General features: G+C 43.6%; 2 protein-coding genes across 16 annotated transcripts in view; one reads left to right on the forward strand and one right to left on the reverse strand.

The window, feature by feature from the left end:
* The first annotated feature begins 471 nt into the window (after nt 1–471).
* COA1 (cytochrome c oxidase assembly factor 1) overlaps nt 472–25,542 on the forward strand; it is a 179,970-nt gene continuing 154,899 nt past the window's right edge. For all 13 annotated transcript variants that reach the window (XM_081535317.1, XM_081535330.1, XM_081535318.1 and 10 more), the window contains exon 1: nt 472–618. The gene's annotated coding sequence lies outside the window, so the exon portion shown is untranslated. The remainder of the gene's footprint in view (nt 619–25,542) is intronic.
* BLVRA (biliverdin reductase A) overlaps nt 8,261–25,542 on the reverse strand; it is a 48,941-nt gene continuing 31,659 nt past the window's right edge. For all 3 annotated transcript variants that reach the window (XM_081535298.1, XM_081535299.1, XM_081535300.1), the window contains 5 exons: nt 24,184–24,303; nt 20,559–20,656; nt 15,293–15,400; nt 12,868–13,039; nt 8,261–8,615 (listed from right to left, as the gene is read on the reverse strand). In XM_081535298.1, coding sequence (XP_081391424.1) covers nt 8,357–8,615; nt 12,868–13,039; nt 15,293–15,400; nt 20,559–20,656; nt 24,184–24,303 — 757 coding nt within the window. In that variant the 3' untranslated portion in view covers nt 8,261–8,356. The remainder of the gene's footprint in view (nt 8,616–12,867; nt 13,040–15,292; nt 15,401–20,558; nt 20,657–24,183; nt 24,304–25,542) is intronic.

Here is a 25,542-nt window from a genome sequence, read left to right on the forward strand (position 1 = left end):
TAGAACAGCTGTGTGTGATGTACAGGACCCCGTGGACATCGATAGTGACCAAGGAACCCAGTTTTCTGAAGCTCAGGAATGTGCTGATAAAAATAATATATGCTGGTATTTCTACCTGCCTTATGACCCCACTGCTGCTAGGCTAATGAAAGGATGAATAGACTACTTAATAGAGAACAAAACCCTCTTTCAACGTGTGGATGAGGAGGCTAACTCAAGGGTGGCTCAGACAGTAAAGACTCTGCCTGTAATGGAGGAGACCCAAGTTTGACCCTGGGTTGAGAATATCCCCTGCAGAGGGGGAATGGCTACCTATCTCTCAGTATGCTTGCCTGGAGAATTCCATGGACAGAGGAGCCTGGTGAGCTACAGTCCATGGGGTCACAAAGAGTTGGACATGACTGAGTGACTAACACTATGATCTCAAACACTCCAGTAACAGTTGTCCCTGTGGCTCGGCCATGTTAACCCAGAGGCAAGTAGTCAACACCATCCAAGTTCAACTGTTGCCCACAGAAGGACCATTGCCAACCATGGATCAGGAGAGTACCTTGATTTTTCCTTGGCCACAGGACCTAACCCCAGGGGAACACCTTGTAAATAGCCTGGAACTGACAGGTAAGTCCCCCATGATTTGGGTTTGCTGCCCGGTAGGGAATAGGATTCGCAAGGGATTTACAGATCTCACCTGTCTTCTACTCAGCCCTACCTGAGCACTCTTATATCATCCTTGTGATTTGTGGTTATACCAGCTGTCCTGTATTCAGCACTAGCTATAGGGACTGGGGATGGGTGGGCAGTGGTATTGTAGGCTGGGACAAAAGCCACAGGCAGGGTGGTGTTATCTCAGGATGCTGTCACTGCTTGTATTTTGCTTAATGGTCATGATCTCCCCTGTACTGTGCCTGTTAGATGTCTTACATTTCATCCCTAGTCTGAGCAGAGGGATCTGTTTGCAGACTGGGTGACACGGGTGACCTTGCTGTGAACTGAGGCTCATTGCTGGGTCGATAGTGAGATGCTGTTGTCATCTTCCTCTGGACTTCCATGAAAAAGTGACTTTGGAAGCGCCTGCTTCCAAAGTTTGCTCACATCTTCGTGAATCACTGTTAGTATTTTTAGCACACTGGGTCTCTTTCTCTTGCTACTCTCTAGCTGCTGTTGTCTGTATTGCATTTGTGGTATTTTGTTGCAGTGACCCTCTACCTACCTGACCTAAGAGACATTATGGGAGAGGGATGGGCCAAGATTGTAAGGGTCAGGCAAAGTGTATAGTGGTGGAGTGTATGGTCAGGCGGAGAAGGCAATGGCACCCCACTCCAGTACTCTTGCCTGGAAAATCCCTGGACGGAGGAGCCTGGTAGGCTACAGTCCATGGGGTCACTAAGAGTCAGACACGACTGAGCGACTTCACTTTCACTTTTCCCTTTCATGCACTGGAGAAGGAAATGGCAACCCACTCCAGTATTCTTGCCTGGAGAATCCTAGGGACGGCGGAGTCTGGTGGACTGCCGTCTGTAGGGTCGCACAGAGTCGGACACGACTGAAGCGACTTAGCAGCAGCAGCAGCAGCAGTATGGTCAGGCCACTCAAGATGGCTGGTCTCTCACTCCCTGTATATTCCCTGACTGACCAGGCCCAACTTCACTCACAGGACTATCCAATCCTCCTAATTATCGGGCTTAATCAGTAACTTTTAAGTGTCTGATTACGTGCTTGCCCCAGCCAGTGGTTTCCATGGTAATTGATGAGCCAACCTGATGTCCATTCCCCCTATAAATGGCAGCCTCCTTCTCCAAGTAGTGAAGATTATTGCCATGTCTGACCTGCTGCTGGCTGTGCATGGTGGGGAGTTCCTTTAGGACCCTTTGCTTCAGATGATTGAGGTCCCCTGTCCAATAAGGCACTGATTTCTGTTGTGTCTCTGGGCTCTTTTTTCAGTCTTGTGATTGGGCAATTATGAGGCTTGCAGGCCTCTGGAGTGCAGCCCAACACCAGGAAACAGGGAAGGGAGGACTGGAGCATGACTTCTTAATGGGTACAGAGTTACTTTTTTGGATGGTTTGGAACTGGATAAAGGTGATGGCTGCACAACAATGCAAATGTACTTCATCCCATGCAACCATACACTTTTAGATGGTTAAAATGGTAGGGGCTAATTTCAACATCTGTCACCTTCATGACAGCAGACGGGAGAAAATGGGTAGATGCAGACAGGAAAGAAGGGAAGGTTTTCATTATGTAACTGCTTATACTTTTGAGTTCTGAAACTTAAAAACCAACTCATCCTTCTCAGCCTGCATGGATGTCACATCAATTTCAATATTTTGACAAGCTATTTAAATATGAGCACCACCTCCCACTCCAGTGTTCTTGCCTGGAGAATTCCATGGACAGAGGGGCCTGGTGGGCTACAGTCCATGGGGTTGCAAAGAGCTGGACATGACTGAGTACACACGCACCGGGCAGAAGAAGCCCTGCCAAGTGGGACAGCTCTGCAATGTCTCTTCCCCGCCTCTCTCCTTGGGACACAAAAAAGCAGGGAGTGGGTTCAGCACTGTCTTTCTGTAAATGCAGATTTCGCCATTGGAGTCCCATAGCTTTCTCTTTTTTCCCCAACTGTCAAGCTGAAGGGAGGCCAGCCTTTTCTGCCTCTCTTCCTGGGCATCATTCTCTCAGCAGGCCACCTACCCATCTCCGCTCCTTGCCAAGTGTTTCGTTAATTACTTGTGATGGATTCCAGCTTCTCCCACATCCAAAGTGGCTAGCCCAAGAAGTCTGCTCTTGAGTGGCTGACACACCCCTGTCCCCTCCCACCAACCCTGACAGCCTCCTTCTGAAGGCACTTTTATGGTGGGGGCACCACATGTATACAGCTGGCGGTGGGCTGCCCTTCCTGGTCCTTTGCTCCCCATGGGCTTTGAGCAGTTCATCCATTCAGCTCAGCTCAACCTGGTCCTTCCTTTGAGACTATAGCTTCTTCATAGAACTGTTTTGTACTCCCTTTTTTCAAGGATGAGGTTACCCACTCTGTAATCCAGGCAAGCATCTCAGTTGTAAGTTTTAGTTTCTCCTGGAAATCTGAGTCAAGTTCCCTGATGTGAACAGGAGTTCAAGGTCCCTGGAGATCTTCAACACCTGTAACATCCTCCCTTGCTCTGTGATCTGCTGAAAACTAGTCCTCCACCCTAGGGCAGCACAGACAGTGATTTTGAAAAGTAACAAGGCTAGCTAGGCAGGCTGCAGACTAGAGGTGGGTTAGCATTGGTTGGATAATCTCTCACGCCAAGTGGAACGAATGAGATATGGACTGACCACCTGGCAAAGAAAGTACCATTAAGAGGGTTCTTGACTCTGGCTGCAGTTCCCATACAGGGTACAGGTGGCCACTGCCATGGGAGCTTTTCATCCATGTGAAGAAATCTGCCATAGGTTCAGGAAAGAGGTACAAGGATTAGGCAGTGAACACACTTTCTGACACGCTTTTCTGTGGCTGTGTCCTCTTCTGCAGTGACTCTGCCTTCTTGCCTAAGTTTTCCTCCTACCTCATGTCTAGCCTAAACTTTCTAGATCCTAAGATAAAGAAAAAAGGCCTTTACTTCCTGGGCCCAAGTTGCAGCCTCTTGACATCTGATCTCCACTGTTTCTCCTTCAGTCCGTTCAGTTCAGTCGCTCAGTCGTGTCGGACTGCAGCATGCCAGGCTTCCTTGTCCATCACCAACTCCCGGAGCTTGCTCAAACTCATGTCCATCGAGTCGGTGATGTTCTCATTCTTTCAGAGGCCCCTCTAATCTCCACAGAAATGTCCCAAATTACCTTTCTGTGAAGGTCAGTTCTGTTGATCAAGATTCAGGAAAGAGTTCTTGGGGTTTACTTCTTTTTTATGGAAGATACTTTAGTTATGGTTCAGTGTATTGCTTCTGTTTCTTTACTATACCTCAGCTGTTATCATGTGAAAGCTTCTTTCTCTCCCAGGCGAGAGACCCTCTTTCAGTCACCTGCCTGGGGAGAACACATGGGTCCCAACCCCCTTCTCCTCAGGTTTCATCAGCTTGAGATGCAGCTTGACTTGTGTTACTTTCTTGCTCAAAGCCCTCCTGCAAGGAATGAAGATGATCTGGTTTCCTATCCCTTCTCTTAAGATGCAGAAACAGAACCCCAGAGATGACCTTTTTTTTAAGCCAGGGTTGCAGCTCCCTTTAGTGAAGTACCTGGGGCTGTAGCCAGCCTTCTGCCACTCTCCTGAGCGTCCACCCTCTCTCACCCTGGAGTCTTCCAGGTTCAGCCCCTTCCTGCCTCTTGGCCTGGTCTCCCACCACGCTCTTCTGTGCTATCAAATTGCGTGGCTAACTTTCCCCTAATGTTCCTTGTTCTCCTACTTTGTTATTGGGCTCAACCCCAATGCTACTTCCTCCCAGAATTCTCACACACAAGTGTTCCCTCCTCCTGGGGTCCCTTGGCTTCAGGCTGCCTGTCCTAGGACATGCAACTCTCAAGCTGGTGTGAACCCTTCCCCTGTAAGCTGTCAGCATCCAGAGGCTGAGTCTTCATCAGTTCAATCTTCCTGGAGCCCAGCACCAGCAGTGTCCACACAGTGTAGGTCTCTCAAATGTTGTTGTTCAGTCACCAAGTTGTGTCTGACTCATCATGACCCCATGGAGTACAGCGTATCAGGCTTCCCTGTCCCTCACCATCTCCTGGAGTTTGCCCAAGTTCATGTCCATTGAGTCAATAATGCCATCTCAAACATAGCTAAATACAAATGAATGAATCTTGGAGGCATACTGGAACCAGGAACAGTTACAGTGAAACTTTGGGAAGTGTGTTCTAATTGTCCATTGTGATTTCCAGACTCTGTAGTTTGGACTTTATGACAGTGGCTATACCTTTTACCTTGACATGAGTGGGTATGTGTGGACTGAACAGAAAAGTGCAACCAGAGGGACCTAGAGCTCAACACTGGGTTCCTTCAGCCAGAACAGGGGTCGTCAAACCTTTGCTGTAAAGGGCCAGATGGCAAATATGTTCAACTTCGTAGGTCATACAACTACTGTCACAATGACTCAACTCTGTTGTTGCAGCATGAAAGCAACTGTGCCCACTACATCAACGAATGTGACTGTGTTCCAATCAATCTTTACACAGTCAGTGAGCCCCAGATGTGGCTTGCAGGCTGTACATTGCTGACTTAGATGAGGGAACCTGGCCATTGTGCTTAAATTCTATTTCATCATTTGTTTAAAAAGTTGAATGAAAAGTCCTTGTGTGGAAGTGACAAGAGTAAGTGAACTGGCGGAGGTAAAACTCTTAGCACTAGGCCTGGAGCATCTTGCTTGCTTACTCAATAATAATTCATATTGTTAAATGTCAGCCAAAGAGACTTTCCAATGTTAGTAGATCATTCTCATCCCACAACTTAAAAAAAAAAAAAAAAAAAAGCTAGGCTTAAAGCCACTTGGAATTAACAAAAGGAACTTCAGATACCTGAACCTATTCCATCCAGGGCAGTGCTGGCCTTAGGCCTGGCTGGACACAGGTTTTGCACATGTTCTTCCTTCTGCCTGGAATGTTCTGCCCTCCCTCGCTTGCCTGCGCCTGTGGCGAGTCCTTCTCAACCTCCAGGCTTTAGCATATTCTTTCGGGAAGTCTTCCCTGATTTCTCACTTAGAAAATCTTCTCCCTACATAAGCTTTTATTTTTTTAAAAAAATATTTATTTGGCTGTGCCAGATCTTAGTTGTGTCACGCAAGAACTTTTAGTTACGGCATGTGGGATCTAGTTCCCTGATCAGGGATCGAACCCAGGCCCCCTGCCTTGAGAGCATGAAGTCCTAGCCATTGGACCACCAAGGAAGTCCCTGTCCTATTTTTCAGATTCTACTTGTGGCTTCTTCTGTGAGGAGCTGTGATTGGAGGGTGGAGTGAAGCCTTCGGAGAAAGTATTTGGGAAATGCATCAGTGGGGAGTGGTTTTGGGGGGGGGCAGGAAACCAGGATGGTTCCAGATGCCCCGGAAGGCAAGGGCAGCTGTAAACAGAAGAGGAAGACCGCTGCTCTCTCCTCTGTTTTCTCTTCTCTTCTTCCTTCTCCCTCTGCAGTTCCTTCCAGTTAGTACAATTAATGAATGTTTTCCTTTTGTATCTCTTTACCAAACACAAAACAAGCTGGAGGTGAGTGGTTATCAATATCAATTAGTAATCACATAGCCCGTGACAAAGACAGTTTCCTGGACCAGGGTTAGTCAGGCTGCTCTGAACCCTCTGCTCAACTAGACCTCAACCTTGCGGCTTCCCCGTCTGTCTTTCCATTGCTCGGTTTTAGCAAGAATCCTAATAAATTCCTCAATATCTGATCAGATTCCTCATCCCTCACCCTTCGTGTCTGATCTTGCCAGCCTGCCTTTGGCAAGAATCATCTCAAGTCAGTGTAGTCAGAAACCCCTCACACCTGATGTTTCCTCTCAGTGATTTTTCATCCACTGACCTGCTGATGGCTATAAATCCCCACTTGCCCACGCTCTGTGCAGAATTGAGTCCGGTTCTGTACCAAGGTCTCTCTTCCCCTTTTGCAATTGCCCTGAATAAAATCTGCTTATATCACTTTACTGTCCAGCTCTGGTTTTCTTTGATACCCACCCTACTTCCAATATCAAGTAGGGCCAATATTTTGAAACAGTAGAGTTAAGAAGCCCAAATGGGAGAGACTACTGCACTGTATTTTGATCATCGAATCTGTAACACTTACCTCATGCTAGTTGCAGCTGAGCATACAAAAACAGATACCCTATTTCCTGGCCTCGAGCAACATTTGATGTAGATAATAAAACAAGAGAACCACTGGGCCAGTATTTGCTACAAATTAATTTACATGGCAAATGAAAGAATAACCTTAAGGATTTTTTCTTTCAGATTTAATGTATTTGCCTGCTTTACTTTGAAGTAACTAAGGTGATGGAGTGATAGAAACAGAGGTAGAAAATGGAGTTTGTCTCCATCTGACAGATTCCGAAATAGTTAAAGCTCACAATGGCAAGTAGGGAACAGGAACAAACTGAGAGAGACATTGACAGAAGCAAGACTCTAATACCAACTTAGAAGAATGCAACGGGCACCAGTGAAACGAAAGAGCAGCTTCCCGGGACTCCACTCTGCCTCAAGGTCAGCAGACAGAACTGGACAGAATCCAGAGGAGCCAAGGGCTGCAGCTACAAACATGTGTGGCTCCCCTGGCCACCTCCTCCTGGGTCTCCAGTCTCCTCTCTAGGCAGCCTTCCTAGTTCTCTACCTAAACCAGAAACCTAACCATGCACACCCTCGCCCCCCTGCTTTAAGTAACACCTTTTGGTGCCTCTGCACAGCCTAATAACTCCCCAGCCCTTCACCTGGTCTACAGGGCCCCCACCATCAGATCTGTCTCCCTGGGACTCCCACTTTCAGACCCAATGCCCCAGGGCACTGGCCAGGCTGCTTCTCACTCTCTTCTGTTCACCCTGCTCCCAGCCAGCAATGCCCTCCTCTGACCTTCACATGGTTGACCTCTTCATCATCAGGACCTGGTATGGACATCCTCCCCAAACCCTTCTCCAGATGGCCAGGAACACTCTGGACCTCCTGCAGTGACCAGTTTATGTGACTTGCTTCCCTCTGGACACTGAGTTTTTGAAGGCAATGGCTACATCTTACTCATTTTTAGGATCCCCAGCACCAGGCATGATCACCCAGTTTGGCAGGGGCGGGGAGCATGGGCAGAAAGAAGGCTTTCCTGGTGGCTCAAATGGTAAAGAATCTGCCTGCAATGCAGGAGACCCGGGTTCGATCCCTGGGTCAGGAAGATCCCCTGGAGGAGAGCATGGCAATCCACTCCAGTGATCTTGCCTGGAAAATTCCATGAATAGAGGAACCTGGTGGGGTTCCTCTATCCATGGGGTTTCAAAGAGTCAGACACGACTGAGTGACTAAGACTTTTCCAAGGCAGAGAATAAGGTTCAAGGCACTCTCTCTTGGTGATTTAGCGTATGAGTGGGGTTTAAAGGCTGGTTCTGCTGTTTAATATCTGGGTGACTTCAAATAAGGTTTTCAAAGATACGGAGGAAAACATATCTGATAACACTTATCCGGCAGGGCCATGGGGAAGCGTGAGTGAAACCAGGCATCTTAAAGCATTTAGCGCCGCTCAACCAAGGTTGGCTGTTTGTTTTTTTTCATTCTCACGGGGTTCCCCACTGGAGGCCCCAACGTAGCTGGTGACAATAAGCAAATCCTGTTTACCCAAGACACGTTTAATGGTAAGAATAAAGGTCAACTCTCGATAAAGATCAGGCTCCCGTCTCACTAAGCAGAGTAGCACTGCCCCTTCCCCTCACTGCTTCGAGCAGCAGTGTTTCTGGATCTCTCCTGCGAGCCACAGGCAGTGCAGGATGCGTTTCTTCTCAGCAGCCAGCTCTTCTTCCGAGAACTGGCCCAGGAGTTTCTGGACAAATATATTCTGATCTTTCAGGAAAATATTCTTATTGATGCCTACATTGGGCATATTCTCCAGGGACCCAGACCTGAAATGGAAGCTTAAACGTCTGTTTCGCTTTAGGCCGGGCGCTTTCTCTTCAATCCACGTCAGCGGGCTGCGGAGGCGAGAGGCACAGTGTTAATTTCACTGAGGGCACATGGATGCTCGCTGGCACCTGAGCACCCCCTGCCAGATCCTCGTGAGCCCACCTCTCCTGCAGGTGCTGCCTCCCGACCTCCACCAGCCTCCCAGAGGCCACGGTGACTGTTGGCAACTCTACTGACCAACGGTCCTTTTATTCAGTTTTGCCACCAGGCAGGGGAATCTGCAATGATTTTGGTGTGAATATCAGTTCATTATTCAGGACTTTCTACCCTGGGCCCTGAGGATGCAGACCTGAGATTCTGGTGCAAACTGTTGTTTCCAAGTGTATGTGCATTTTTATGGGAAAGAATTCTTAGAGTGCTTTCATCCCATTTTCAAAGAGGTCTGTGATTCCCCGCACACGCCAGAAAAGACTAGACACTCCCTGCCTGCTCGCAAAGCATCTGCTTCCATTTCCTATGTGCCCCCAGTTCAAGGCCAAGGTCAGCACTCACAAAAATCTCCAGTCCTAATGGGACAGACCCCACTTCCCTAAAGTTTGTCCTTTCTCTGGGTTTATCTCTTCTGTCTTTATAGTAGATAATAACTGTGTTACCTGCTTAATCAGAAACAGAGAAGCCTAATTAGGCCTTTGATCTAAAGAAGCTTCACTGAATAATATGACAGCAAATATACAAAATCTGCTTTAAAAAGTATTCTAAAAACAATACAGCATTGATTAAAGACTTTTATAAGAAAAAAAAATCCATAATTCTTTCGCCTAAATAAAAACCTCTTCAGTTTGAGACAGTCCTTTCAAGTATTTGTCTATATGTATGTGGCATATAAACCCTAAGGTATAACTAATTTTTGACTATGTTTATTTAAAAATATCATCCTACAGATACTGCTATGATGATTATTTTTGTCTGCATATCATGGACAACTGATTATATAACTCATTTACTATTTTATTATTGCCAAATATTCAAGCTCTTTCCAATTTTAATTTAATATGGGCAGCCTGCATTCAAACTCTTCACACATATACACACAATACAGTTTTCCTTCCTTCTTCTGGGAACAAAGTTTCAGGAAGTCTTAAGAGGACTTGCTCTGGCTACTTCTCTTTGCCCTCCTGTCCTTACTTCTCCTACAGGGTTGAGTCAGGGTCAAGGACAAGGCAGTCTGGTTGGACAGCTGTGATACGAACAGGGAAAGGGTTCAATCCTGAGCAGGCATCAGGGTCTTGTCTCCCATGACCATTCCTTGGATTCCTTCCCCCTCCGCCCCAGGCTGCAGTCAAGCAGGCCCAGGATGGGCAGTTTAGACCAGTGTTGCTAATGGCCAAAGTGGAACTATCTTTTGTTTGTTCTCTGCCTCTAGAGGGATGGGACATAATAAAGCTAAATATATAGGTATGGGGGGACTTCCCTGGTGGCCCAGTGGTTAAGACTCTGTACTTCCAATGCAGGAGGCACGGGTTTGACCCCTGGTTGGGAAACTCAGGGAACTAAAATCCTACATCCTGTGTGGCATGGCCAAAAAATACCCAAACAGATATAAGGTGTGAGATTGCAAGAAAGGGACCCAAACAGATCACTTAAGATTATTCTGAGTGTTGCAGGAAGCTCAGGGTAAACGAACCCTCTCTTCAGCTTACTGAGACCTACATTAGAGAGTGGTTAAAGTGTTTAAGAGAAAAACATGTGAAGTACATAAAGGGGGAACCATGCCAACACCCACACAGGGACACATCAAGAGAGATGTGGACAGAGAAACTTCCTCCTTTTGTGGTCCCACCTGCTCCAAACTTAGTTATGCTGTTTTCTGTTCATATACATATATAATTTTTGGCCACACCATGCAGCCTATGGATCTTAGTTCCCTGACCAGGGATTGAACTTTCGTCCCCTGCATTGGAAGTGCGGAGTCTTAACCGCGAACCATCAGGGGGAGTCTCTCTGTTTACATATTTAAGTGAGGACATCAGCTGTTGGGACTTTACTGTCAATTAGAGTGGAGCTAAAGGTAGCTCCAGGTCCACCCATGTTCTGGGCTTGGACAGCTGTTAGCTCCAGGCATCCTGACCCAAACCACAAACTTGGACAGCTCCTCTGGTCCTCTCTGGAAACCTCCACTTGCAAATATTTGCATTCACCAGCCTGAGCTCTGACTACCTCAAAAATGCTTCTTTCTTCTCACCTTCCACAGGAAGATGTACACCCACAGCCACAGCCACATTCCTCTAGTCAGCATGTGTCTCAAGTACAGTAGAGGTGGCAATTTCTAACAGTGTTCTTCTAACAGGACAAGGGGGTGGGGGGTGCGCCTGGCTCTGGTCCCAGTCCTACCAACCAGCTTCCACAAGAAGACTGAAATGTGCACCTCTTCTATATAGGTTTGGGTTGAAAAAGTGTTTGCTTATTTTTACAAAGTTTGAAAACTGCTAGTAAAATGGAAAGAACACAGGCTTGAAAGTTAGTTGCACTGTGTTTTCCTGGATGATCTGGGGTCTGAGGCGAATGATACCTACCCCACTGATAGGTAAGGAGGAGGTAAAGACAAGGCCTGATGTGTTTTCAATCATATTCCTTTTTTGTGCCCTTCCTGTGCATTGTGGAGGAGAAGGCGTGATCGTTGGGGGACTGCAAACAGGCTGCTTGAGCATGATTCTCACATAATCATTTATTAGCTGTGTGCCCTTGGTGAGTTTCTTAACCTCTCTGAGCCTCAGGTGATCATCATTTCCCAGGTGATCATCATAATGCCCATTCCAGACAGTTGGTATAAAGATTATATGAGAAAATTCTTGTAAAAGCGCTAGGCCCTGGCACGTTGGCAAGAACTCGGTAAACGTTAGCAAATACTAGCACTTTGTACAACAGGGATTCAGGCAATGATCCCGGTCTCACTGGTCCTTTCACTGTGACCTTTCAAGGTTATGCCTCCCCACCTCCTCATCCCCTGCTGCGGTTCTGCTCTGTTCCACTATGTTGTTGGAAGGCGGCTCTAACTTAAGGAATTGTGTCTGCAAACAACTCGCAGAGGCTCCTAATGTTTTAAAAAGACTTGTTATGAAGCTTTTTATCTTGAAGGGTGTTTGCTGATGAAAGAGCTGCATTTTGTACCAGATGGGACTCATCATAATTCTGGTTTCCCAAATGGACCAAGAGGACTTGGTTTTAAAAAACAACGTATCAAGGATATTCAAGTAAAATCTGCAAACATTTAGTGATTATTTCTGGCATTGCGTTTTCTGTCATTTATGGACTGACAGCTGTTTATGGAAGATGCTGGGAATCAAAGAGTATCATTACTACCCAACTGGAAGAATTATCAGGGTGTGTAATGAACCAGGATCAAATGGAGGCTTTATCAATGGAGGAACCAACAGACACCACCTCAGTATGATCTTATATTCAACCTGAACATCTTTCTACTATTTTAGTCTCTTGAACATTTTTAAATGAAAAAAAAAAAAAAGAAGACTTGGTATGGAAAATAAAAATCAGTATTTGGGGAACATTACAACAGTATGATGTGATAAAGCTGATAAACAGCTGGGCATGATACAGGCAAGCTGAGTACAAAGTTAATGGCAAGATCTAGGTTGTAGCTGTACAGATGCTCACTGCAGAGTTCTTTCAACTTCACCAATGCCTGCAACTTTCACAATAAAATGTTGAAATGAATTCAGGTCACAGATGTAACTAGACTTCTGCTCCTATATCTGATATTGCTCACTGTGTGGCTTAGACAACTCACTCATATCTGTGTGTTGTGCGTGAGTCGCTCAGTCACGTCCGACTCTTTGCGACCCCATGGACTGTAGCCCACCAGGCTCCTCTGTCCATGAAATTCTCCAGGCAAGAATACTGGAGTGGGTTGCCATTTCCTTCTCCAGGGCTCCCATAGGGAAAATTAGAATTGGATGCCTCAAGTCCAGGGGAGCTCCCCAGGGCATCTTCATTATTAGAGTGTTCCTCCTTTGTAAAGCGCTTCTGACTGCCAGATTGTTTAACTGTGAGCCATTCCAGGGCCATTGCTCTTCTGATCCTAACATATCAGATCTGTATACTTCTCTTAACTTTATGGGACGACTAGGAGGATGGCGTGGAGCAACATAAATGAAATCTCAGCACCTGTCCCACTGCAGAAGCAGATGGCTCTTCTGGAGTTGGGGGTGGGGGTCTAGGTCTCTGGGTCTCCTCAAATTCTCCCTCATGAACACAGAAGGATGTCCTTATACTGGCCCCTCCTCACAGCTTTCCCCAACCTACCTTTTGTTCTCTGTCTCCAAGCACACGGTCATCTTCATATACTGGTCTTCCTTTCGCTCTTCCAAAGTGGCAGACACAAGAGAAAGCTCCCCAAAGAGGGAGACCAGCCAGGTCAGGCGAGAGATGCCGCTGAATGCAGGGAAGCCAAACCGCTCTTCTTCCAACGGGGCAGCTGTGGGGAATCACAGACAAGGCAGGGACTGGAGAGGAAAGGCTGACAACTGGGGGTTGACAGGGAGCCAACATATGTGGCTGGGGATCAGGACACACAACCTTGCTTCATAGTCAGGGTGTGCGAGATGACTCTCATGGAGACTTTCAGAAAAATGTCTCCCTTTGCTCCTGCTTCCGAAATTCAGTTTGTTGGTAAAATAAACCATTTCATTGGAAATTGCAGGTTATCTGGCCCACAGGGAAATAATCAGGCTTCTAACGTGTATATGTTGTGTGTGTGTGTGTGTGTGTATACACACACACACATATATATGGTACACGCATATGTATATATTCTCTTAGTAACTTGAAGCAAAAGAAAAATTAACATATTTTAGTCCCTCAAGACAATATCCCTATAAATATATAACTGTAAATTATAAGAGGGTGAAGGAATCATGATAGCTGTGAGGAAAACAGTAATATCTATAGACTACATCATTATCAAGAAAATTGATACAGTGTTGTTTTCTTAGACTTCAATATCTGTCATCTCAGGTACAACAGTACATTGCAAAGAGGATCTGGGTAAGAAACCTGGTCAAGATACTGCTCCCCTCTGTTCCCAATCTAAATTTTAAACACAACTTGAATTTATAAGATTTCATATCTGTTACACTGATCTTTAAACCACAGATTTCTTGTATCTTGATACTGACTTAAAACAACTCATAATTTTCAGTATGTACTAAAGAAGATCACAAGCAAATCAAATAAAAAGGAAAATAATAGCAAACCAAGACTGTAAGTTTCATAGACAACATGGTTTGAAATCACTAGGACCTAAGTGTCAAACTTAGACAGGAAATACAGCTCCCTCTGGGCTGGTCACTGTCTGCTCCTGCTCTTCGCAGAGGACTGAGCAGCCATCACAAATCTGAGCCCGAGTCATCACTGTTGGGTCAACTTTGTAAAGCTACCCACTGCTGAGCTTCATTTAAAAAAATCTGTGTGACAGGGGTAATGAATACTCACTTTATGGGATTATCCTATGAATTAACATGAAATAATGTGTGTCACATACTTAGCACAATTCCTTATGCAGATTAGTGGTTATTATTATTTGTTGCCACAACGCTCATTTGATGGTCATTTTAAAGGATGAAGATGGATCACAGCCTTAGAGAATGAACTTCTACAGTGGGGAAGAGAGCAGGGATGAGATAGTTAGGGAGTTTGGTATCAACACTCTGCTATATTTAAAATGAATAACCAACAAAGTCCTACTGTATAGCACAGGGAATTCTGCTCAATGTTATGGCAGTGTGGATGGAAGGGGAGTTTGGGGGAGAATGGATACACATATATGTATGACTGAGTCCTTTTGCTGTCCACCTGAAACTATCACACATTGTTAAATGGCTATACTCCAATATAAAATAAAGAGTTTAAAACATACAAAAAGGAATAAAATAAAGGATGAAGATGGATTCTGAAATAAGATTCCACTGTATTTTCTGGAAACTCGTGAAGAGATGAATGGTTTTTCCACTTGACAAGGTCAGACTTTCCTTCCTGTAATGCAAGTCCTCAGGAAAGGTGGCCCAGATGCTTGAAGGTGCAAAGCTAGAGGCTCCAGCTTGTTTATTTCCTACTGCTAATGCTTTAGGGTACAGACAAATCTAAGGAGTCCGCCCAAAGGAGACTGCAGAGCTGGAAGCTCCACGTTGTTCATTTCCTACTGCTAATGGAGGTGCTCCCAGAAAGACCAACACAAATGGCTGAATATCTAGTAGATCTGATATTTTGGCTGCAGCTAATGTTCTGATAACTTGTTGGAGGAAGGAAGGGGCTATGCATATTCTATTTGCTGCATAGAGAAGTATAAAAATATTCTCTTCTGTTTTTCTCAGTCCTTTTTAAAAGAGAGCTTTCATTTTTAACCTGTGGAATATAATCTCCAATTTGTCAGGATTTCATGAGAGAAGCTTCTGCCTAATAGACTGGGCCAAAAGTATAAATGCGCTTCAGATTTCTAACACATTTTACCCAAGGCCCACCAAGCAATCAAATCTCATTTGAGGAAAGAAACAAAACAGGTATTTTTATTGTCTGTGGCTATTTGGGAAAATTAAATTGGCCCACAGAGATTCTTTGGCAGAAGTGAATCCAAGCTCACATCCTAGAGGGCTAGGAAAGAACTCAGCCTCCCTACCTCACCCTGCCCCGCCTCACCAGTTACACATGACCTGTGATCCCACCAAGGACTGACCTGTGAAGAGGAGAGACCCTTTCAGCAGGTCCTTCCCCACCACTTCTTTCTTCAGGAATGCAAACTCCTCCATCAAGAGTTCAACATGCTCCTCATGCAAGACTTTCCCTGTCATGACAAGGATGGAGTGAAAAAGGCAGTCATCATCAACTGTGTTATTTATAGGATATACACATGAAATTATTAGGGGATCAGCTGGGCAACTTACTCTTATATGATTCAAGAAAAAATAGTTCTCTGTACTGTATTATATTTACTAGGCTTCTGTAAGTCATTATTTCAGATAAATAATCTTCAACAAAATAAGTAGTTACAGCAACAAAAATATGAGAGCAAGCCAGAAACAGTCATGGATTATGAAATAAGAACCTCTTAGGAGAAAATGAAAGGGCAGCTTGCAATTAATGGACTTGAAGTATCAACTCATTCATTTTCTCAAACATATTTTAGCAGCTTTCTAAAATAACTAGTAAATTATGAAATTCTCAAGAACCATTTTGGCCTCATCTTTCAAAATAGGGTGTTTTGTCTACCTTAGAAATAATACATGTTTTTAAATTCGGGAGGAAAATGAGAAGTAAAAATCCCATAATCCTATTTACCAGAAAGAACCACTACTAAGATATTGGTTTATTTCCCTTTTGTCATTCTGCTGTGAATGATTTTTCATGATCGTGATCATACGGTAGAAACAAAATTATTTTTAAAGTATAAATGTAAATTCATGTCATTGTAGAAAATTGAGAAAATGTGAAAAGAGCATAAAGAAAAAATGAAACCACTCAGAATGCTACCAGTTAATCACTGTTGCCATTTTGTTTCATTTGCTCTTTTTCCCCTTGCCTATATGTGACATGATATTGACACTGATGTTTAAGCAATACAGGAATGATCTCAGATCCTAGCTGAGAGATAATCGGAAAGGAAGTTTGGTAGTAGATAATCAATGTCACTGTTGGTATAAATGACCAACAGGACATGGGCACTAGGGAACTTTCTGGAATAATAAAAATGTTCTGTATCTTGACTGGAGTAATCATTACATGGGTATATACTTTGTCCAAATTCATTTAGCTCTGCACTTAAAATCTCTGAATTTATCACAAGGAAATTCTATCTCAAATTATAAAAACTCAGACAATCAGATGAACACCAGAATTATTATTCAATTTCTTCAGTGGCTTTGGTGTTAGCCTATTCAGAGCTACTTTTGTAGAAGAAATCAAACGTACTTCTCAGAAATTCTTGTGTCATAGGGTTCATGATTTGTAACTAGTTTAACCACCGACACAAGTGCTAGAAAAGCTTATCTCACTTGTTATTTAAATATGTCAGACTTGGCAAGCTATACCATCTGATTGGTAGAGTAACAGATGGGGCTAGAGATTCATTTTATGTGTGCCCATGAAAATAAAAATATGATTTTCCATTCTATTTGTGATATTTAAAATGCAAAGAGTATCTTTAACCAAGCAGTAGTCAACTATATGATACCCAATGCTGAAACTATTTTCTATGGCGTCCTAGGTAAATATGTTGGAACAGTTATGATTCTTAGAAAACTCTTTCTTGTATGAAGATGAGATCTCCATCTCTATAATTCTACCCCTACCAGCAGAAGCAATACAACATAAGTTTATTTTCTCTTTCTATGGACAGCTTTTAATATATCTTAATTTTTTTCTCCTTTACATTAAATATTTAAATTTCTCTAGTGATTTGTCCAAATTATGTGTAACTTCTTAAAATTTGTTTTTGTTTTGGGGGGCTATACTGTATATACAATTTAGTACCTTCTTAACAATTTTAAAAAATGTATTATTTTGTTTCATATTATTAAAACAAATTATGCTCATTATAGGAAACGTGAAAAATAGAAAGTAAATAAAATCATCCAAAATACCACTACTAAGAAATAACCACTATTAAAACAAATTGTCTACACATCTGTACTTAAAGTGATACTACATGTAGTTCTGTAACCTGTTTTGTATTTAGCCATGTATCATGTACCTTTTTTATGACAGTAAGAATCTTTATGACTTTTAGAGCCTGAATAGTATTCATCAGATGAAAATACCATAATTAACCATTAACCATTCTCTTTTGAATACCGAATTTGCATGCCAATTTTTGCTCTTAAAATGTTGGCATGGACACTTCTGTACAAAATAATTCTTTTATGTATTTCTGTAAAATTAGGTTATAAAGGATCTGAACTTTTTATTATTCTTTGATACGTATTTTGACTTGCCCAAATTGTTAAATTAATGATGTTGCATTTGGGGCTTTCTAATTATTGTGCATCAACATTCCACTTGAGGTCAAATCCTCTCGTCAATTTTGATTGCTCTGATTCTTCTAAATTTAGTTTTTTAAAAAATTGTAGCAAAACACATAATATAAAATTTACCATATTAACCATCTTTCAGTATACAGTCCAGTAGTATTAACTATAAGGACACTGTTGTACAAAAGATCTTTAGAACTTTTTCACTTTGCAAAACTGAAATTTTGTACACAACTAAAGTAACTCCCTTTATTCCTCCACACCACTCCCTAGCAGCCATCCTTCTATTTTCTGTTTCTACGAATTTCACTATTCTAGACACCTCACATAATCTCTTTGTGACTAGCTTATATTACTTACCATAATATTCTCAACATTCTTCCATGTTGCAGTTTGTGACAAGATTCACTTCTTTCTTAAGGCTTAATAATATTCCATTGTATATAATCACCACATTTTCTTTATCCATTCATTCATCAATGGACATCTGAGTTGTTTCCACTTCTTGGTTATTGTGAATAATGTGCTATGAACCAGAGTGTGGAAATATCTCTTCCAAATCCTTTAAAGTCTTTTCAGTATATACCCAGAACTGGGATTACTGGATCATATGGTAATTCTATTTATAAATTTTTCAGAAACTCCCATACAGCTTTCCAGAGTGGCTAAACCATATTATATTCCCCCCAATGGGCACAAGGGCTCTAATAAATTTCTCCACTCTCACCGACATTTGTTGTTTTGTTTTGTTTTGGCCACACTGTGTGTTATGTGGGATCTTAGTTCCCTTGCCAGGGGTCAAACCCATGCCTCCTGCATAGAAGCTTGGAGTCTTAACTATTGGACTAAAAGGGAAGTCCCAGTTTTGTTTTAATAGTGGCTATCTTCATGGGTTTGAGGAGATATTTCAATGTGGTTTTGATTTGCATTCCTTTAATCATTAGTGATGTGTGTTCAGTTGCTCAGTCGTGTCCGACTCTCTGTGGCCCCATGGACTATAGCCCACCAGGCTCCTCTGTCCATGGAATTTCCCAGGCAAGAATACTGGAGTGAGTTGCCATTTCCTTCTCCAGGAGATCTTCCCGACTCAGGGATCAAACTCACATCTTGCATCTCCTGCATTGGCAGGTGGATTCTTTACCAGCTGCTATGTAAGTTTCTGTACCAATTATGGTTTCCCTGGACCCAGTGGTCTTACAAACAGCAACATTAGCTCAAAGAATTGTGGACATCATGAAATATGGTTCTTTTAGACTTGAGAAATACACGCCCTTCAATAGTGCCTCAATACCCTATAATCTCTAATTTGAGTAAGGAAAAAATTCAGGCTGCTCTCAGAAGCACTTGGAAGTGAGATTCAACTCAGACCAATGGCCCCTCAGTTTCCTCCAGTGACCCTATACTGAACAAGGAAATTGCAAATTCCCTGTACATCCATGCCTTTCTCTAGAGTGAATTCTCCAGTGTTCAGACAGATTTGCTCGTAAAATATTTCCTACATTCAGTGTACTCTTAAGGCCTTACTCTAGTGTGATAGTTATTAGTGACAATGAGCATCTTTTTGTATGCTTGTTTGGCCATTTGTAAATCTTTGGAGAAGTACCTATTCAAGTTCTTTGTGTATTTTAAAATCAGGTTATTTATTGTTGTTGTTGAGTCTTAAGAGCTCTTTATATAATCTGGATATTAACCCTTATCAGGTACCTGATTTGCAAATACATCCTCCCATTCTGTAGGTTGCCTTGTCACTCTGTTGATTGTCTCCTTTGTTGTGCAGAAGCTTTTTTTAGTTTAGCGCAAAATCCCATGTCTACTTTTGCTTTTGTTGCCTGTACTTTGGGTGTCACATCCAGAAAAAAATCACTGCCATGGCCAATGTCCAGAAGCTTTTCCCTACATTTTCTTCCAGGAGTTTTATAGTTTTACATCTTACATTTAGGGCTGTACGAGTTAAAATGGTAAAAGGTAAAGGTACAACTTCCTTCTTTTGCATGTGGCCATCCGTCTGTCCCAACACTTTCTGTTAAAGAGACTGTCCATTCTCCCATTGTGTGATCTCAAAGACTCTTGTCAAAGATCACTTGACCATCTATATACACAAGGTTTTGTTTCTGGGCTCTCTATTCTATTCCATTGACTATATGTCTTTTATAAAATATTTCTTTATATTTGTCTGCATCAGGTCTTAGTGGTGGCGTGTGGCCTTCTCTCTAGTTGTGGTGTTCAGCAAGGCTCAGAGGAAAAAATGTGGACTTCAGAGCCCAAAAGGATTGAAATCAAATCTCCACCTCTCATTTAGTGGTCATATTACTAGCTTTGTGACCTGGTACAAAACTTTTTTTTAAAGTATAGTAGATGTACAATATTATATAAGTTCCAGGCATACAATTTTTGAAGGTTATACTCCGTTTCTGGTAGAAAAATTTTGACTTCTCTGAGCCATGGATTCCTATACATAAGCTATAGAAAATACCTACCTCCAAGGATTTCTAAGAGAATTAAGCAAAATAACATACATTTAGAAAGAGTTTCCAAGTTCCCAGTATTAACAAATGGTGCTCCTCTTGAGAAACAACAAAAACTATAAACTGTGCATATCAGACAATCAATTACCTTGATCTAGGCATTTTTCCATTAGCAATACAAGTATCACATGAATAAAAGCAAGATAATATAATATTAGCATAAGAGGAAGCTAATTCATATTTTTCATTAGAGTAAAAGAAGCTGGTAAGTCTTGATCAAAAGTCTGCAAATTCCCACCCATCCCTCTGCCCTGTTGTTCCTCCACAAACACACCCCCACCCCCGAGCTTTATGTGCCTACAGTATGGGGGCTGGGCTGGGAGCCCATAGGACCAGTAACATATCTAACACAGGGTTGTTTATAAGGCATAAAGATGGTACCATAGAAGTCTTAGAGGCAGGAATTCTTAGTAAGAGGGTGTGTGCTCCAGATGCACAGAACATACATCACCTTTCTGCTCGGCCAGCTCCCACAGGTCCTTAGCTGCCACCCAAGACAGTGTCATGGGGTATTCCACAAGGACATGCTTTCCAGCATTCAGGAATTGCCTTTGGAAAAGAGGGATAAATACAGATAAAATGCACTTCAATTAAGCTTTGTTTAAGTACCCTGCATGCTGCTGCTAAGTCGCTTCAGTTGTATCCGACTCTGTGCGACCCCATAGATGGCAGCCCACCAGGCTCCCCCGTTCCTGGGATTCTCCAGGCAAGAACACTGAAGTGGGTTGCCATTTCCTTTTCCAATGCATGAAAGTGAAAAGTGAAAGTGAAGTTGCTCAGTCGTGTCCAACTCTTAGCGACCCCATGGACTACAGCCTACCAGGCTCCTCCGTCCATGGGATTTTCCAGGCAAGAGTACTGGAGTGGGTTGCCACTGCCTTCTCTGACCCTGCGTGACAGACGTGAAAAATGCACACAAGTTTCCGTGTAAATGTGTCATGATAGAATGCAGATTAGAGTCAGGGCCAGGGGATGGGGAGGATGAACTGCATCTCATGTTATTTTCTACTAAGCAGTAAGAGAAAAGCTTTCTAATTATGTGCTCACTTGAACATTCACCCATTTGTCTACTGACATATGCAACCAGGTACTATTTACCAGTTATTCTGGAGGAGAAATACAGCCGTGTCAACAGGTAAATTGTCTATTACCACAGTCAGTTCCCAACTCCAGGAGTTGGTGATGGACAGGGAGGCCTGGCGTGCTGCAGTCTTTGGGCAGCAACTGAAAGTCGTTCAGTCATGTCCAACTCTTTGCAACCCATGGACTGCACCAGGCCAGGCCTCTCTGTCTATCACCAATTCCTGGAGCTTACTCAAACTCATGTCCATGAAGTTGGTGATGCCATCCAACCATCTCATCCTCTGTCATCTCCTTCTCCTCCTGCCTTCAATCTTTCCCAGCATCAGGGTCTTTTTAAATCAGTCAGTTCTTTGCATCAGGTGGCCAAAGTATTGGAGTTTCAGCTTCAGCACCAGTTCTTCCACTGAATATTCAGGACTGATTTCCTTTAGGATGGACTGGTTGGATCTTGCAGTCCAGGGGACTCTCAAGAGTCTTCTCCAACATCACAGTTGAAAAGCATCAATTCTTCATCACTCAGCTTTCTTTATTGTCCAACTCTCACACCCAAACATGACTACTGGAAAAACCATAGCTTTGACTAGATGGACCTTTGTTGGCACAGTAATGTCTCTGATTTTTAATATGCTGTCTAGGTTGGTCATAACTTTTTATTCCAAGGAGCAAGCGTCTTTTAATTTCATGGCTGCAGTCACCATCTGCAGTGATTTTGGAGCTCCCCAAAATAAAGTCTGTTACTGTTTCCACTGTTTCCCCATCTATTTGCCATGAAATGATGGGACCAGATGCCATGATCTTAGTTGTCTAAATGTTGAGCTTTAAGCCAACTTCTTCACTCTCCTCTTATACTTTCATCAAGAGGCTCTTTAGTTCTTTACTTTCTGCCATAAGGGTGGTGTCATCTGCATGAGGTTACTGATATTTCTCCTGGCAATCTTGATTCCAGCTTGTGCTTCATCCAGTCCAGCATTTCTCATGATGTACTCTGCATATAAGTTAAATAAGCAGGATGACATTATACAGCCTTCATGTACTCCTTTCCCGATTTGGAACCAGTCTGTTGTTCCATGTCCACTTCTAACTGTTGCTTCTTGACCTGCACACAGATTTCTCAGAAGGCAGGTCAGGTGGTCTGGTATTCCCATCTCATTAAGAATTTTCCACAGTTTGCTGTGATCCACACAGTCAAAGGCTTTGGGGTAGTCAATAAAGCAGAATTAGATGTTTTTCTGGAACTTTCTCGCTTTTTCGACTATCCAAAGGATATTGGCAATTTGATCTCTGGTTCCTCTGCCTTTTCTAAGTCCAGCTTGAACATCTGAAGTTCACAGTTCACGTACTGTTGAAGCCTATCTTGGTGAATTTTGAGCATTACTTTACTAGCGCATGAGATGAGTGCAATTGTGTGGTAGTCCGAACATTCTTTGGCATTGCCTTTCTTTGGGGTTGGAATGAAAACTCACCTTTTCTAGTCCTGTGGCCACTGATAAGGTTTACAAATTTGCTGGCATATTGAGTGCAGCACTTTCACAGCATCATCTTTTAGGATTTGAAATAGCTCAACTGGAATTCTATCACCTCTACTAGCTCCATTACCACATGACAGCTACAAATAAAGACTACAAAACTCGTGGCAGCCAGCTCTGTCTGAGGCAATTGGAAAACATTTCACTAAGGCTCTGAACTTGGTCTTGAAGTGTAAACAGGCATTTTCCAGGTGCCACGGGATGAGGGTGTTTCACGATGAGCAGCATAGGCAAGGGCTTGGGCATTTATGGGGCTTTGTCCATTGAGACATGGTGTGAATTTCAGTGTTTCTGTGTGGCAGGGGAGGGGAGGGAGAGAGAAACGAGGTCCTAAGAGGAGCTGGGAGTCTGATGTAAAGGACCCAGAGTGCTGTGCTCAGAAGTCCGGCTTTTATGCTCCAGATATTCTAGGGGACAAACATTGATGAGTATGGGAATTATATAATTACTTTGTTCAGTTCTTCTCTGATGCCAAAGAAGGTTAAGGGGATCCACATAAAGGTGCTTCTGTCCACATTTAGAGTGAGTGTGATAAAGAGAGAGCAGCTGACTTCTGGGCAACCACACTGTGGAAGTAGCTGTAGTTTAATGTCAGGACCTAAACGGAAAGCTGAGCTCCAGGGGCAGATGGCACTGCCTTGTTAGCTGCCAGGTCTTCCATGGGGCCTTCCTTCCAGGCTCCATTCCACCAAATGCCTGGAGAGCTCTAGGCTTTGCATTCAAAGGTGGGGCGGGGGTAGGGTATGTGTGGGGGAAACATTTCATTTCTCTTACTCTATGAATATAATGCAACCTCCCCAATCTTAGGCCATTACTATTCCCTTAATCATCTCATGGCAAAAAACACTTCCTATTAAAGAACTTCTAGAGATATTCTCAGAGAGATTTCATGTTGTTTAAAGTGCAAAGGATAAAATGTTGGAAGCTGAAAGAACTATGGCATTTCTCCAAGCAACAAAAAAGACATTGGCTCCATATCCTAAGTTATACACTGAGAAGAAGGCAACTGTTGGTTGCTCAGTCGTGTCTGACTCCATGGCTGGTGGACTATAGCCTGCCAGGCTCCTCTGTCCATGGAATTCTCCAGGCCAGAATACTGGAGCGGGTAGCCTTTCCCTTCTCCAGGAGATCTTCCCAACCCAGGGATCGAACCCAGTTCTCCCACACTGTAGGCAGATTCTAAGAAGGCAGGCACTATTCAAACTACTCTCAATAAATTTTTTACAATGAAATAAGGCACTTTAATTCTTAATGTGTCTAATGTTTTAAATTATGGTGAATATTAGTTCTACTATATTTTTCATGTCCTTATACCTTTATAACCCATAGTGAGAGTTAACATTTTGACGACAATTTTTTAAAGTCCTGGATCCATCCCACCGATTATTAAGATCCCTGTGTAAGATGTCAGCCCAGGTATTTTCATTGTCCTGTACTACTGTGCAAGGTGAGGACTTGAACACCTACCTGATGTAGTCCTCGTGGCTGGAGCTCTCACTGCAGATAAAAGCAACCTCAACCTCTTGACTGGAAAGAGCGTCTTCCAGAGAAATTTGTGGCACCTCATCAATGCTCCCCAGCTCTCGTCTGTTTGAGAAGAACAGACAAGTGGAACTCAAAGCAGGCAGGACATCGGCTGAGAATAAATGAGTGCCATCCTGCTCCCCAGCTCCCAACAATGTCCTGGTGATCAGTTTTTAGAAATGAAGAAAGCAATTTCTTCCATCTCATTTCCAGGGCACTTCCAGCACAGAGTAAGAAACAGAGCCTCCAGCACAGAGTAAGAAACAGAGCCTCCAGCACAGAGGAAGAAATTGGGGAACTGGCCCTGAGTCCTGAGACCACAGCTACCAGCCTGTATGATGTGGGAGCCTTTGAATTTACATCATCTCTAAAATAAAAAGAATGGATCTTCTGTTATCTCATAAGAAGTAATCTCTATGGTCACTGCCAGCTCCAAGCACTTGGCCAGACACTAGGACTACCAAACCTAATCCAGATCCAAGACACTAACACCTCTGAGGGGCACAGTGCTGTGTGGCTTTGAGCTCCTTCATGTACATCATGGCCTTGTGTCCGTCAGGCAGAAGGTGGGCGTCACTGCCTCCTTAATAGCTGAGCTGACAAAGCCCAGAGAGGCAGGGGCTCCACAGCTAACTGGTAGTAGGGGCAGGACATGAGCCTGCACCTTCTGACTCCCACACAGTAAGAAGGACCCCTGCTTTAGAACAGCTGAGAGTCCTGGCTGCACGCTGCCCTGGGGCCGAGGGTGGAGCAGAGGAGCAATCCTTCAACAAAGGCTGTCACAAAGGAAACGGGGCAGCTGGCAGGAGGCTTGGGGCGGCGCAGAGCCCCCTTGAGTGGCAGCAGCCAGAGGGCAGCTGGGGGAGTTTGGCTGCTGAAGAACATTCTGGTAGGTTCTTTCCTGTGGGGGCCACCCATCTGCACTGTTTGGTCTGACCAATGCCTCTCGCTTGCCTCCCCGTGCCTTCCCAGTAGGGAAGATGTGGTGAAGAGGAAAAGTTAAAATTTTACATAACCTCCTGCTCGTTCTGCCTCTGCAACTCAGCTTGCTCCTTGCAAAGTCTGGATCACATAGGTCACCGTTGTCTCAGAAAGACTTACAACACTAGGAACTGGAGCTTATCTCACTCACCCTTGTCCTGCTCTTTGTAATTGTCCAACCTTGCAAACCTGCTTAATCATGCCTGTCCATGTAAAGGTCAGGCATCCCCCTCCCCATCTTGACTGTTGTTCCCACGTCATGAAATCCCTTAAACCAGCCTATTAGCAGCTAGAGTTGCCCATTGTAGTCTCTCCATAAAA

The sequence above is a fragment of the Giraffa tippelskirchi genome, chromosome 10 (assembly GCF_054371585.1).
Source record: "Giraffa tippelskirchi isolate mGirTip1 chromosome 10, T2T-mGirTip1v1.2.pri, whole genome shotgun sequence".
Classification (NCBI taxonomy): domain Eukaryota; kingdom Metazoa; phylum Chordata; class Mammalia; order Artiodactyla; family Giraffidae; genus Giraffa; species Giraffa tippelskirchi.